The 15697-nt window shown below is 38.1% G+C and overlaps 1 protein-coding gene across 5 annotated transcripts in view; it reads left to right on the top strand.

Annotated features, from left to right (window-relative positions):
• Positions 1–13212, top strand: part of IKZF1 (IKAROS family zinc finger 1) — a 185296-nt gene extending 172084 nt beyond the window's left edge. For all 5 annotated transcript variants that reach the window (XM_069730348.1, XM_069730352.1, XM_069730350.1 and 2 more), the window contains 4 exons: positions 628–795; positions 2176–2301; positions 3772–3906; positions 11613–13212. In XM_069730348.1, coding sequence (XP_069586449.1) covers positions 628–795; positions 2176–2301; positions 3772–3906; positions 11613–12316 — 1133 coding nt within the window. In that variant the 3' untranslated portion in view covers positions 12317–13212. The remainder of the gene's footprint in view (positions 1–627; positions 796–2175; positions 2302–3771; positions 3907–11612) is intronic.
• The last annotated feature ends 2485 nt before the right edge of the window (positions 13213–15697 follow it).

Below are 15697 nucleotides of genomic sequence, written 5' to 3'. Positions count from 1 at the left end.
ATTTAAATATAAGAATGTAACGCTGAAATGAACTTGTGATCCTGAAATGCATTTTTAATGAGTTCCCTTTTTATTTTTGCTGCTTCAGTAGCATATTTTAAAGACCCTTTGAAAAAAAAAAAAGCTACATTAAAAAAAAAAAAAACACCAAATGCCACAACATACAAAATTGGATATTGGTTTATTCCAAAACTGCTGATCAGGAAGAGTGGCTCTTCAACACAAAAATGTTGCAGTCACTTTATTTAAATGAGGTTGAATTTGCATTGTGATGTGCCATTCTGATTTAGAAAAAAAAATTAGATTTTCAGATCAAATTGACCCAGCCAGTGAAGCGTTAAGGAACTGGCAGGTCTAGTCTAAAAGCCTCATGTTCTATCAAACCTGCAGACGACGGAAGTCATACAGTGCTAGTGAGAAAACAACTTTCTTGTTGAAATTTTCCTCTTGTAACTGTGTAACATTTTTGTTCTCACATAAGTACATACAGTACATGATAACTATAGATAATAAGTAGATGATAGATAGATCAATTGTGCCATATATTGTAGATCTTTATTATTTTACACTATTATAGCTAATTGTCCTGTATATAATTTTTTTTTTTAATTGTTTTTCTTATCCCAGGAGAACGGCCTTTTCAGTGCAACCAATGTGGTGCCTCATTTACCCAGAAAGGCAATCTCCTCCGCCACATCAAATTACACTCTGGTGAAAAGCCCTTTAAGTGTCACTTGTGTAACTATGCATGCAGACGCAGAGATGCACTCACTGGTCATCTCAGGACGCATTCTGGTAAGTGAGCCCGATAGTTAAAGGAGGGATGAGACAGCAGGTAACAGCATTTGTATAGTTATATGAAGGTCAATTGCCGAAAAGCAGAGGACTCCGTTCCACAAAAATTAAATGATTAACTTAGTATGGTTGCAGTATTTTGTCCATAAATATAGTAGGAAGAACACCTCCAAAGTACAAATGGCTGCTCTTACTGTTCATATTAAAAGGAAAGGAAGTAGAGATGAGCAATAAACTTTGAGTGGGCTAGAATGCTACTTGAATTTTACAAAAATCCACGCTCTCCAAACTGTGTATTTTTTTGTAATTTGCTTCTGTGCTAATTCAACAAAATGGCGACTGTTGGTTGCTATTTTACCAAACTGTAAACGGTCATCAGAATGTTAAAAAATAAAATCCTTGTTCTCACCTTAACTGTTCACCTCTTCGACCCTTCAGTGTCATCCATCCGCTCCTTGCAGCATCTTCAGATTGCCATCATTCATGCTGAAATCCCTGGGCCTCTCACGCTGGGCTTAGACTTCTGGAGCATGCGAAATGTTACATCATCATTATGTTAAGGCATGCACCATTACATTGCTCACATATATGTAGAGCAGTGGCGGCAATCTGAAGATGTGGCAATACCAAACTGGTGATCGTGAGCAGCGGAAGCTGCAGGAGTGGTGAGTGGTAAGGGGAGTATAAGGATTTTTCTTATTTTTCACACATTGCGTTTGATATGCTTTGGGGTCTGGACAGAGACCCTAGCACATAATAAAGAATATTACATTTGCAGAGAATTGTTAGTGAATTAAATTTCGTGGGAAAATCAGGCAAACAGGTGAATTAGACTTTTGCTTGATCCACTCATTTTTAAAAGGACAATTCATCTGTACAAGAAAAGTTGTATTGTTTGGGTAGAGACTTAATAGATATGGAAAGGAAAAGCTGCATGAAGTCTTATTTTAGTAATATACCCTGCTAAATGCAAAAGAAGTCATCAGCCCCAAAGAGACTACTGTAACATGATGAACATGAAAAGAGGAACAAGAGTCATCCTATATGAACAGTTATGGCTTTCAACATAATTAATTCAGTAAAGTTAAACTCTTTGAATAAAGCATTATCCAGATCTGAAGTGTACGAGACATTCAAAACATTCAGAAGACCTTGGAGAAATATCTTCAGGAATATTAACGGTCTGCTTAAAATAAAAAATAATTCTAGCCTAAAATATTTTTATTTATCTTTTTTTAATCAGAAAAGTATTATGGTATTTAATTTTTGATCATGTGAGTGTTCCTCGCATAAGTAAGTATCCATATTTTCTGTTTTTACATGGGTTATGTGGTATATAACAGCACTGAACGCAGTATTTTACTTATTATTTATTTGCAGTGGGTAAACCACATAAATGTGGCTATTGTGGCCGCAGTTACAAACAGCGCAGCTCTTTGGAAGAACATAAAGAGAGATGCCATAACTATTTGCAAAGCATGGGCCTGCAGAATAACATTTACTCAGGTAATTTACTTTGCAAACTGTGTCATTACGGATAGACTAGAAATAACACCAAGTATGATCTCAGGGAATAAAAGCGATGCATTGACATTTCATCAATAATGTTGTAAATGAAACAATCAATATGTCACAACTGTAAAACTGCGAGACTATGTTCACACCTTGTGTTTCTGCACGTTCAGGGTATCAGTCTAGAAATGCATCATCTATTCTAAATATGTCCAAAGGGTCTAATGACCCCAACATATGTCAAAATATTGTCCTTTTGGTTTACCTTTAGACATTATGCAATAGCATTACATCTTCCACTGTATTGTATTCAATTTAGGGTGATCTCTGGGGGAATAACTAATCCGTGCAAGATCTCTGCTACCTCTGCTTTGGCTGCTTTCTTTTCAGGTTTTCTTGAATCCCAATGCCTCTATGCCATGCGTATAATCCAGCTCATGTGTTGTCACCAAACATAGCAGTATCCTGCAACATAGAATTGGAATATTTACGTGTATTAGATATCACCATTTGTAGGCAGCTTTTAGTAGCAGTGTCCTAGAATTTATACTTCTGCTACTATCTGCAAAGGCTGATATATTCAAATAAATACATTTCCGCAAGTTACATTTCCTCAGGATGAATATAAGAGTGTGTGATCTCATGAAACAGTTTCTTTTCCATTCTCTATGTAGAACTGATGAATACCACTGAAACTTGGCAGATGCATGTCTAAAAGTATCAGAATCTGTACTTTGTCAAGTAGGCTTTCTTTGTTTTAGTGTTACTCTCTCTACGGTTTGCATGAGTAGATGAAAACACTATGACATTTTATCCTAACGTCTGTTTATAACAAACACACAGTAAAGTTTACCTGTTGTGCCTCTATTTTTGCTTTTGTGATCTCCAATCAGTATTTTTAATGGGAAATTTCTGATCCTAGTTGCAACCCTTAACATCCACAATGATGAAGTATCCCAGATTAATAATTCTCACCCATCTCGATCGTTTATTTGCAGCTCCTTAAATATTTCATGTCACTGACTTGTGCTTTACTTAAAGTGGTTTTCCCCTTTCAACTCTTTATCACTAAACTGTCACTGCCATTCTAAATGGATTCAAATCATCTGTTACTTACTCTCTCTGTGTCTAGGACTGGACTCCGTTCTATTCTAGTGATTGTGTACAGGCTGCAGTGGTAACATTATGTTTCAACACTACAGCCATTCACTGGACTCAGCGGTTCATGCGATCTGCATCGACAGAGCCCAGGCATTGGCTGCAGCACTATTGATTTCATGTCACCTCTGCAGCCTGCACACAATCACAGTGGCAATGGAGTGAACCTGGAGAGAATACGTAACCGTTGATTTGATTATGTTTAAGTTGGCCACGACACATTGGTAAAGAAAAAAAAAAAGTTCAAAAAGGAAAACCACTTTAAGAGTTATATTTTTTGACATCCTGTATTTCCTTTTATTGTAGCAATAAAAGAAGAGAGCAATCATGCTGAACTGGCAGAAGACCTATCTAAGCTTGGGTCTGAAAGATCTCTTGTTTTGGACAGACTTGCAAGTAATGTTGCCAAACGTAAGAGCTGTATGCCTCAGAAATTTGTTGGTAAGAGTTCGTAGCCTCCATTTGTTTTAATGTAATACCCAAACCACACACCTAATTATTTGATTTGTTAGTTTAGATGAAAATGAATCAGAAGTTAAAACCTTTTTTTTTTTAAATATTAAAAAATTGATTAAATTATCAAAAATGTTCAAGGTGTTTTTGGCATGACCCTTTAATCTGTTATTTTTTTAGGTTTATCTTTTCTTTCTATATTAAATCACTAAACTTTGTCAGCAACCTTGCACATGATATTTGAAGCATAATAACAGTATGAATATACAATGAATAGCAATTTTAAAATAAGCTATTTCTGGCTACTTTCGACTCCCCACCACACCATGGCTGCCATCTTAGCACTGATTGTGGTGAGGCTTCATAGGAGAATGTCATTTTGCCTAGCTACCACAATACAGATGGATCAAGCAATGAAATGATTGTAGGTTCACGTTCCTTCAAAGTACTAAAAAAAAGTTTAAGATTCAAAAAAAGGTTTTAAAAATGTACAAACAAAATATACATATGCATAAAAGCTTGAATCGTGTCTGTTTTCCAAGATTAAAAATAGACATTTTAAAATGCCGCACTCATACAAGTTTGATCCATTAAAAGATCTAAGTAATTTACACATACAGTAAACACTTTAAAAATAAGGAAAAACAAATCAAAACAAATGCTGGTTTTTTTAGTTGTTACACCTCCTTAACAGAATGCAACAAAAAGTAATCATAACGTGATATGTAATGTACCCCAAAATTGTGTGAATAGAAATGTTAGCTTGTAACAGAAAAAAACAAGTCCTGCAATAGAAAAATAGAAAGATTACAGATCTCAGAAGATAGCAACACAAACAGTTTTCTTTACATGTTTATAATTTTTTAGTCACTTAAATAAATAGATGAAAAAAAACAAGTGGACAGATTGTCAATCCTCTCTGGTTCTTGTCTACATTAAGGTGATCTGATAGATCTATAGATTGTTTGATCAAGTCTCACATTAATGCCTGACATGCACAGAAGAACAGAGGATGGCATTTCAAAAGACTTTGTCTTGTTTTTAGGCTATTTAAATGACAGTGATTTTTTTACACTGGAAGTGTTGCCGCAAAATCCACCATGGTACATACCACTTCAGATCTCATTAGGAAAATGGCATGGCTAAAGGGGGGAAAAATAACAAAATCAGCTGCAGTTACCCCTTGCCATGCTGCTTCTAATGGCCCTGGCCCTCCTTGACATGGCTCCAGTGACATCACAACTACAAATTCTGACCATAGTCTCCGCTAATGTTTGCTTGCTCCACTTTTCTGTATTCTGTCAACTGACACCTTCCTTTCAAAGTGCAGTTTTTGCATGCAGAACGTAGATGAGATAAAAAAGCAACTTCTATGTAAGCTTTATTTTAACAAGATCATAGCTAAGTTTTATATTTGCGACATATAACAAAAATATATTACTTTAACTTCTTGTTCAAAGACAAAATTAAAGTCAGACTAGTATTTTCAATGTAAAAGACAAGATCAGATCCTGTGCTGTGAGCAGTCCTGTTGCATCCTGTGCTAAATGTGCTGTTCTTTCTAATCTTGAAAAAATCTGCAACTTTCAACGTGATGCAAAAGCGCAGTCCTGTGACCACAACCTTATGGCTTCAGACGTCAATAATTTTTCTTGTACGCTAAAAACGTCCCGAGTTTCATCAGTGTTTTTGAACAGTGCCATCAGAGTCTGCTCAGTGTGTCAGTTTTCACCATCAAAGTTTCATCAGTTTTTCTCAGATAAAAAAAAATGATATTTTGGTCTCCACGTCACTCATACAAAAATTGATTCATTGATTCAAATGTAGTATGTACCCTAAAATGAAACCAATTACCGTATATACTCGTGTATAGCCAACCCGAGTATATGCCGAGGCACCTAATTTTGCCTCGAAAAACTGGGAAAATTATTGACTGAAGTATAAGCCATGTATGCATCCTCTATCCTGGTATGTATGGCTCCTTATCCTCATCCTTGTATGCATGGTTCCTCATCCCCATCCTTGTATGCATGCCTCTTCATCCCCATCCTTGTATGCATGGCTCTTCATCCCCATCCTTGTATGCATGGCTTTTCATCCCCATCCTTGTATGCATGGCTCCTTATTCCCATCCTTGTATGCATGGCTCCTACAACCTACTTACCTTCCCTGCATGCCCTGGCAGCATCTGTTTCCGGTGCCAGCAGCTCCTGCGTCCGAGCGATCACATGTCACTGCTCATTAAGGTAATGGACAGTCACCTCTCTCCACACCTATAGGTGCGCGCTATAAGAGAAATGAATGTTCATTGCCAGCGCAGTGAATAGTTATTTCTTTTTAGCAGAGGGCACAGGCTGTAGCCGCAGCAGCCGTCTTCTGCTTCTTGTCACCCCCTGCTCAGCTGCTCCCCCTCCCCCGCCGTCATCTGGGACAATGACTCCTGTATAAGCCAAGAGGGCATTTTCAGCACAAAAAATGTGCTGAAAGATTCGGCTTATACACCTTCTACTGTATGCGGTCACGTGGGGCCGCTCATTTACAGTCATGAATATGCGGCTCCACCCCTATGGGAGGTGGAGCCGCATATTCATGACTGTAATCGGTGGCCCCACGTGACCGCATACAGTAGAAGGTGCGGCCAGGACAGGAAGCAGCGACAGCCAACGAGGGAGCTCGGTGAGTATTTTCAGAACAGCGGGGGGGGGCAGAGGGGCTCCTGCACGCTCCGTGTGGTACCCAGTGGGCACACGGGTGGCACACGTGTGCCGCACGTGTGCCACACTGATGTGCCACAGAAACGGAGGGGCACACGGACACGGATAATTCCGGTACCGAATTTTTCCGGTACCGGAATTATCTGGACGTGTGGGACTGCCCTAATACCCAGCCTAACCTAGGAGTTAGGGTTTGTTTCCACGTTCAGGAAACGCTGTGTTTTTGACGCTGCGTTGAGCCGCAGCGTCAAAAACGCAGTGTCCAGATGTTACAGCATAGTGGAGGGGATTTAATGAAATCCCGTCTCCACTATGCAGTAAAAAAACGCATGCGGCATAGCCGAGAAAATGCACATGCGGCGCGTCTTTTCAGAACGAAGCATGTCTGTTTACAATGAGCAAAACACGCAAGAACACCGCAGGTGACCTGCCAGTGACCTCAGGTGCAGATTTGGTCAGGATTTTACCTGCATAAAATCCTGACCAAATCCTGAAGCAAGCCTGAACGTGGACACATACCCTTAGGCCATTTTTACTGCAATTTTTAGGTCTGCATTTTGCCTGAGAATTTTTAAGACAAAACCAGCCCTTTAAATAGATACAAAAATTGACACGTGTCATGTATAAGTAGCCTAATTCTGCATTCACATATGGGTTTTTTTCACTGATTTTCTAACATGAAGGCATAACTACTGTGATTTTATCACTGGCAAAAAAAAAAGTTGCAGCTGCAACGTATGAACAAACGCAGCCTCATGCCCTGTGCATAGCCATTGTAAAGCCTTCCTAACCTACAGAACAAGATTCGGTCTGTTCGGCTCTTTTCAAAAAAGCTTGTTTACAAGACTGTATTTTTGCTGTCCGTGAAAAAAAAACACTCAGAGCAATGAGTTTTTTTTTTTCATTGACCAAATCTGTGTGTGAAAAAAATTCATCGCAGCATGCACTAGTGTCATCTGTAGTCAGATGAGGCTCACCCTTTCAAGTCTATGGGTGTATGAAATATCTGCCATATGGACTACAGTATAACAGCGGATTTTCACGGATACGTTACAAGTCTGTAACATGGGAAATTGTAAATGTTCCTGTAAATGATTAATCGCTGCCACTGTAAAAAAACGGATTTTATATTGATGATAATTGAGAAAAGTCACCCCACGTTCTGGATGAAACTCTAAACACTTGTGTGAACTTACCCTTATATGAAGCTCCATGTCAACATATAATTCTAATAATTGCTGCTTGTAGGTTTACATGATATAATAGTTTTGAAGTAGAATGAACACAAAGCCTAAAAACAAAGGAAACTTTCTCGAAAATATCTTTTGTCACATGCGTGAACTTTTGAAAGAAAAAAGATCCAAGAGCAGAGATGTAAAGATTATACCTAGATATACGTAAAGCAACTCCCTAGCCTTTCTAGCTGTGCTCAGTTAGCGGTTTACACTCAGCCTTAGTAACCACATAACCAGCCCAGTATTTTCCAGAACACACGAGCCCAAGTGTTTCCTGTCTTGTCTAATTTTACTGGTCTGGTTATGTGTAGTACAGCCCCTCTGCCGAACAAGCACAGTTTAGGAAGCTACACAAGTAATGAAGTGCAATGAATTTAAACACTTAAATGTGTCATATTCTCCCTTCTAACACATTGCCTTAAAGCAAACTGGAAAAACGATATTGTATGTTGTTTTAAAAAGATGTTACTACTATAACAGTATTAGTCACATAGTAACGCAACTGGACAGAGGACTGTTGTGGGTGCAGCTTTTGGTGCACTCTTTTTGTATTTGTAGCAGAATCTTGAATGGGGGAGAAGTGTAAAGAATGGCTAAACATGGACACAGACCTGCTGGTATTGATACTGTTTGAGGCATGGCTTTTATTGCTATTTTTAGAGCCAGAAGAGAATCCAGCTGAAAGAAAAGTATAACTCCCTCATTGTATTTCCCATTCCTTTTCAATCCACTTCTGGCTTTGACTTAGAAAAACAGCTTGGAAATCGGCCACTCAACCTGAATCAATATCAGAATGTGTCATTCCAGATTAAGTTTTTTGTTTTTTGAACTATTTATGGTCAAAGAGGTGATGCTTGAGTTAAACATTAATGGCCTCTCTTTGTTTGGAGCCTCTGATATTGGAGAGCATAATATCAGGATCGGCTAGCATAGCTCTACTTGACATTACAGCTTATCCTATTCACTTCAATGGGGCTCACAGGGATGAGGAGCAGGACCAGGCACAATCACCTGTAGAGACAAGCTGCTGTGCCTGTGTAAACAATACAGAGGACATTGAGCAATGACTTCTTCACTTTGCTGATCTCAGGAAGTTGGACCTCCACCTATCAAACCTGATAGGTCATCAATATTAAAGGGAAACTTGTACCTAAACAAAGAGCAGCATAATGTAGAAACAGACACCCTGATTCTAGTGATGTGTCACTTACTAAACTGCTTGCTGTAGTTTTGATAACTTCTTTGTTTTATGAGCAGAAGATTATCACAAGATGACTAGTAGACATGTTGCAATTTAGTCCTCCATATTCATGGGCTCTGAATAACCCCATCCCCACCAATGATTGGTATCTTTCTGCCTATGCAAAGTATATTTAGAAAGCTGCCAATCAGTGGTGGGGGTGAGGATATAGTAAGCAATATAGTAAGTGATATATGTTTTATATTAATGATGTAACTTATATATTACAGTGAGCAATACATTGCTAGAATCAGGGTATTTGCCCCTACATCATGCTGTTTTTTTCATTTATTTAAGAAAGATATATGATAGGTCTTATGAAGAATTTGTTTTTTGTGTATACGGTATATATTTATACAGGGTGGTCCAAAAGTGGGTAATAGACAGTATGTGTAATAGGGTTATGAAGGGGGAGATTTATCAAACATGGTGTAAAGTGAAACTGACTCAGTTGCCCTTAGCAACCAATCAGATTCCACTTCTCATTCTTCACAGACTCTTTGAAAAATGAAAAGTGGAGTCTGATTGGTTGCTAAGGGCAACTGAGTCAGTTTCACTTTACACCATGTTTGATAAATCTCCCCCTTCATAACCCTATCACACATACTGTCCATCTTCTTTTGGACCACCCTGTGTGTGTGTATATATATATATATATATATATATGTATATATATATATACAGTTAGGGCCAGAAATATTTGGACAGTGACACAATTTTCGCGAGTTGGGCTCTGCATGCCACCACATTGGATTTGAAATGAAACCTCTACAACAGAATTCAAGTGCAGATTGTAACGTTTAATTTGAAGGGTTGAACAAAAATATCTGATAGAAAATGTAGGAATTGTACACATTTCTTTACAAACACTCCACATTTTAGGAGGTCAAAAGTAATTGGACAAATAAACATAACCCAAACAAAATATTTTTATTTTCAATATTTTGTTGCAAATCCTTTGGAGGCAATCACTGCCTTAAGTCTGGAACCCATGGACATCACCAAACGCTGGGTTTCCTCCTTCTTAATGCTTTGCCAGGCCTTTACAGCCGCAGCATTCAGGTCTTGCTTGTTTGTGGGTCTTTCCGTCTTAAGTCTGGATTTGAGCAAGTGAAATGCATGCTCAATTGGGTTTAGATCTGGAGATTGACTTGGCCATTGCAGAATGTTCCACTTTTTGGCACTCATGAACTCCTGGGTAGCTTTGGATGTATGCTTGGGGTCATTGTCCATCTGTACTATGAAGCGCCGTCCAATCAACTTTGCAGCATTTGGCTGAATCTGGGCTGAAAGTATATCCCGGTACACTTCAGAATTCATCCGGCTACTCTTGTCTGCTCTTATGTCATCAATAAACACAAGTGACCCAGTGCCATTGAAAGCCATGCATGCCCATGCCATCACGTTGCCTCCACCATGTTTTACAGAGGATGTGGTATGCCTTGGATCATGTGCCGTTCCCTTTCTTCTCCAAACTTTTTTCTTCCCATCATTCTGGTACAGGTTGATCTTTGTCTCATCTGTCCATAGAATACTTTTCCAGAACTGAGCTGGCTTCTTGAGGTGTTTTTCTGCAAATTTAACTCTGGCCTGTCTATTTTTGGTATTGATGAATGGTTTGCATCTAGATGTGAACCCTTTGTATTTACTGTCATGGAGTCTTCTCTTTACTGTTGACTTAGAGACAGATACACCTACTTCACTGAGAGTGTTCTGGACTTCAGTTGATGTTGTGAACGGGTTCTTCTTCACCAAATTAAGTATGCGGCGTTCATCCACCACTGTTGTCATCCGTGGACGCCCAGGCCTTTTTGAGTTCCCAAGCTCACCAGTCAATTCCTTTTTTCTCAGAATGTACCCAACTGTTGATTTTGCTACTCCAAGCATGTCTGCTATCTCTCTGATTGATTTTTTATTTTTTTCAGCCTCAGGATGTTCTGCTTCACCTCAATTGAGAGTTCCTTTGACCGCATGTTGTCTGCTCACAGCAACAGCTTCCAAATGCAAAACCACACACCTGGAATCCACCCCTGACCTTTTAACTACTTCATTGATTACAGGTTAACGAGGGAGACGCCTTCAGAGTTAATTGCAGCCCTTAGAGTCCATTGTCCAATTACTTTTGGTCCCTTGAAAAAGAGGACGCTATGCATTACAGAGCTATGATTCCTAAACCCTTTCTCCGATTTGGATGTGGAAACTATCATATTGCAGCTGGGAGTGTGCACTTTCAGCCCATATTATATATATAATTGTATTTCTGAACATGTTTTTGTAAACAGCTAAAATAACAAAACTTGTGTCACTGTCCAAATATTTCTGGCCCTAACTGTATAACATGCTCATATTAAACCACATGACACAAGTACAGTTGCTCTTCAATTATGTATTAGAAATTTTGTGAGCATTATGAAAAAAAACTTGAAGGCGCTGTATTCCTAAGTTTTGCAAAATCACATTAAATATAATATATATACATAACGAGTTCTATGCTCTTTTCTTTAGGTGAGAAACACCTGTCAGACCTGCCATATGATCCCAACAGCCATTTTGAGAAGGAGAATGAAATTATGCAGACACACGTTATGGATCAGGCCATCAATAATGCAATTACATATTTAGGTGCTGAATCCTTGCGCCCATTGGTTCAGACACCACCAGGTGGCCCTGACGTGGTGCCCGTTATTAACCCAATGTATGCCCTACATAAACCTCACGCAGATGTTGTGTCTCACACCAACCAGGCAGCACATGAAAGTGCAGTGGAGAACCTGCTGTTACTCTCCCAAGTTAAATCCATTGCTTCAGAGAAAGAAGTTTCTCCAAGTAACAGCTGTCAAGATTCCACTGATACCGAGAGCAACAATGAGGAAAGGGGAGGACTTATATATCTGACCAGTCACATACCGCCCCATACTAGAAATGGGATGTCTATAAAAGAAAACAAGCAATTTGATGTGTATAGAGCTGCCAATGACAATTCTCAAGATGCTTTCAAAGTCCTCAGTGGTAACGGAGAGTCAATAAAAGTCCACAAGTGCGAGCACTGTCGAGTTCTCTTCTTGGATCACGTGATGTACACAATCCACATGGGCTGTCATGGTTTTCGTGATCCATTTGAGTGCAACATGTGTGGATACCAGAGCCAAGATAGATATGAGTTTTCATCACATATTACCCGAGGTGAACACCGTTTCAATATGGGTTGATCTAACCTCCTCTCTGCCGTATATTTAATGTTCCTCAGAAAAAAAGCACAAACATTTTTCAAGGTGAAAATTTTGAAGACGCATCTATGAACCCAACGATGCGTACCAAGAGCTCCCACTAACTACAGTTAACAATATGACTACTTTTCATTAAGACAGCATGCTTTTTATAAGATTTTTATTGTTACAGTGACATGATGCCTCATTTTTAAGCATCATGATTTTGGAAATCTTTTGAAAAGTGTTTGTATTAAGAAGCCTAGAACCTGCATACATGTGTATTGCTACCATCTGTCCGTTGTACGCTTCTATAATAATATATATATGGAACTTCAGAGTTACTGGCCATTTGTAAGCAGCATAAAGAGTCCTTATTGATATTTTTGCAAATGTTAGTCTTCAAACAAATTCTGGAAGTATATGATTAATGCTAAGCTTTATGCTATAGCATAGCGGCATGGATATTGTTCATGACAATAGTTCCCATGTTAATATACATTTAAAGTGAAATACAATATATTACATTATCTATAGGGTTATTGATGAATGCATTTCTTTATAAAACTGACAGTATCATACTACATAATTGTAAAATATTGGCTTATTTATAGCTTCTGGTGTCAACATTATTTTTGAGGGGTTTTATTGCCATTTCTTTTGCTTCTAAAATTCTGCCGACCAACAGTGGAGTTTTATAACTACAGTCTTGTACATATTCACAAAAAATCCTTACATCATTTTTGAGCATGAGGAGCTTGGACATCCATTAGGGTATGTCTTGGATATATTTCAACACTTAACAAATTTAAATACGGTAATTATTTTACCAAGATTAATAATACAACATATGGGATATGAAAATTACACTTCCATCTAAATAATAAACGTTACAATTACTTCTGAGTAATTCTGAGTTATTCTGAGGCTCTGTTCACATTTGCATGTGAAACCAAGACACATTGCTGAATTTGTCAAAAAAAAATTTGTAGTCATGAAAATTATGAACTTATCCTAAACTCTGTGAAGAAGTTTAACTAATATTGATGCAAGGAAAAGTGAAAATGTTATATCACAACCAAACATTGTATTTTGACCTTTCAAAACAAACTGTAGCATGATTGTTTGCTATGTACAGCTGTTCCACTTTTTCCTTGTCAGTATTTGATACATTTTCCTAATGCAACTATATCATGAATATATTATTGCTATAGTCTACACACCCCTAATAAAATGGCAGGTTGTTGTCATTTTAAAAAATCATACTAATTAGAATAATTTCAGAAATTTTTCCACTGTTAATGTCAGCCATTATCTGCACAATTCAATTGAAAAATAAACTGAAATCTTTTTAGGTGGAATTACAAAAATAAAAAGCTAAATTAATGTGATTGCATAAATAAGCATACCCTTAGACAAATATATCTAGAATTGTCAATTGTTGCCCACTCTTCCTTGCAGTAGCCATCCAAATCTGTTATACTGTGATGACATGTCTTGTTTACAGCTTCATTCAGGTCACCCACAGATTTTCAATTGATACTCAGGACTGGGATCTGGTTGTGCCATTCCAAAACTTTGCTATTTTTTGCCATTCTTTTGTTGATTTGGAGGTATGCTTAGTCACTCTGTTTTGCTGGAAGGTGAAATTCCTCTTCATCTTTAGAGTTTTAGCAGAGATCTGAAGGTTTTGTTGCAGAATTGATTGCTATTCCCAACTGTTCATAATCCCCTCCACCTTTAATTATGATGGAGGGAATTCCAGCAGTTCTAGCTGCTGAGAAACAGCCCCAAAGCATAATGCTGCCTCCACCATGCTTCACTGTAGGTATGGTGTTCTTTTGGTGATGCACTGTGTTGGCTTTGCACATAACATAATTTTTGGAACTATGAAATTTTAGAATTATAGATTCATAGTTTTTAAGGTTGAAGGTAAACTTAAATCCATTCCATCAATTTCAACCTTTAGCCTAACATGTTGATCCAGAGGAAGGCAAAAACCTCATGAGGCAGATGCTAATATCCTCCATATTAGAGGAAAAATTCCTTTCTGACTCCACATACAGCGATCAGAATAGTTCCTTAGATCAACATCCCATCACAAAATCTAGTACTTTTTAACCTGTAATACTATGTTTATAAAGGCAGGCATCCGGGGCCACCTTTAACTTTTGTAGTACTTCAACCATTACAACATCATGTGGTAGAGAGTTCCATAATCTCACTGCTCTTACAGTAAAGAAACATCACCTTTGATTATGAATAAACCTTCTAGCCTCTAGATGTAGAGGATGCTCCCTTATCACCATCACAGGCATAAATGTAAAAAGATCATTAGAAAGATCTCTGAACTGTCCCTTCAAACATTTGTACATTGTAATAAGATTTCTCATAAGCCTTTGTTTTTGCAAACTGAATAACCCCTGGTTCAGTAAGCCTGTATTGGTATTGCAGTTACCCATTCCCTTAATAACCTTGGTCACTGTACTCTGCACCCACTGAAGTTCAGCTATATCTTACTTATACACTGAAGCCCAAAATTGTACACAGTATTCTAAATGTAGTCGCACTATTGATTGAATAGAGGCAAAACTATGTTCTTGCCATGAGCATCTGTGCGCTTTTTCATAAATACAATTATTTTATTTGCCTTGGCAGCAGTTGCCTGACAAAGAGTTTTTATGACCAAAAATTTCAACCTTTGCCTCATCTGGCATGTTTTTCAACATGCTTTTAGGAAGCCTTGATGTAGGTTTTGGCAAAACATGGTTGGCCTTGGATGTTTTTCTTTGTAAAAAAAAAAAAGACTCCTGTCTTGCCAGGCTACCCTACATTACAGACACATGAAGAACATGTCTGCCAATACGAAGACTATGGGATATTGTTTAATCAGTGGAAAACAGCACCTCATGGGAAAAGCAGGGTCAACATTACCCATATAAAGAGCACACGTCTCAGCCAAGGAGTCCTTCTTGGTATGTAGTCCAATGTATAGAGATATAAAAGACAGAGCCTCACATGTTGGTGAAATAGATCACAATTTATTCTGCCTTTTGTGGCGAAGTTTCGATCCCAAAACGATCCAAAAAAGTGCTTGAAAAAGAAATTTGGGATCGAAACGTCGCCACAGAAGGCAGAATAAATTGTGATCTATTTCACCAACATGTGAGGTGCTGTCTTTTATATCTCTATATATGGGATATTGTTGTCACATGTGGTACCCAACCAGTACTTGCTATAGATTCACTTAACTCCTTTAATATTGCTGTAGGCCTCTTGGCGTGTGTATTCACTACTATTTAACATGAGTTTAAGTGTGAATAGCTAATTCTGAACACAACCACATCCCCAATCAGAGAGTGTTCACACTTATGCAACCTCATT

This window comes from Ranitomeya imitator, chromosome 6 (assembly GCF_032444005.1).
Source record: "Ranitomeya imitator isolate aRanImi1 chromosome 6, aRanImi1.pri, whole genome shotgun sequence".
NCBI lineage: Eukaryota > Metazoa > Chordata > Amphibia > Anura > Dendrobatidae > Ranitomeya > Ranitomeya imitator.
Note: the sequence above shows the minus strand (reverse complement) of the source record. Positions and strands in the feature narration are given on the sequence as shown.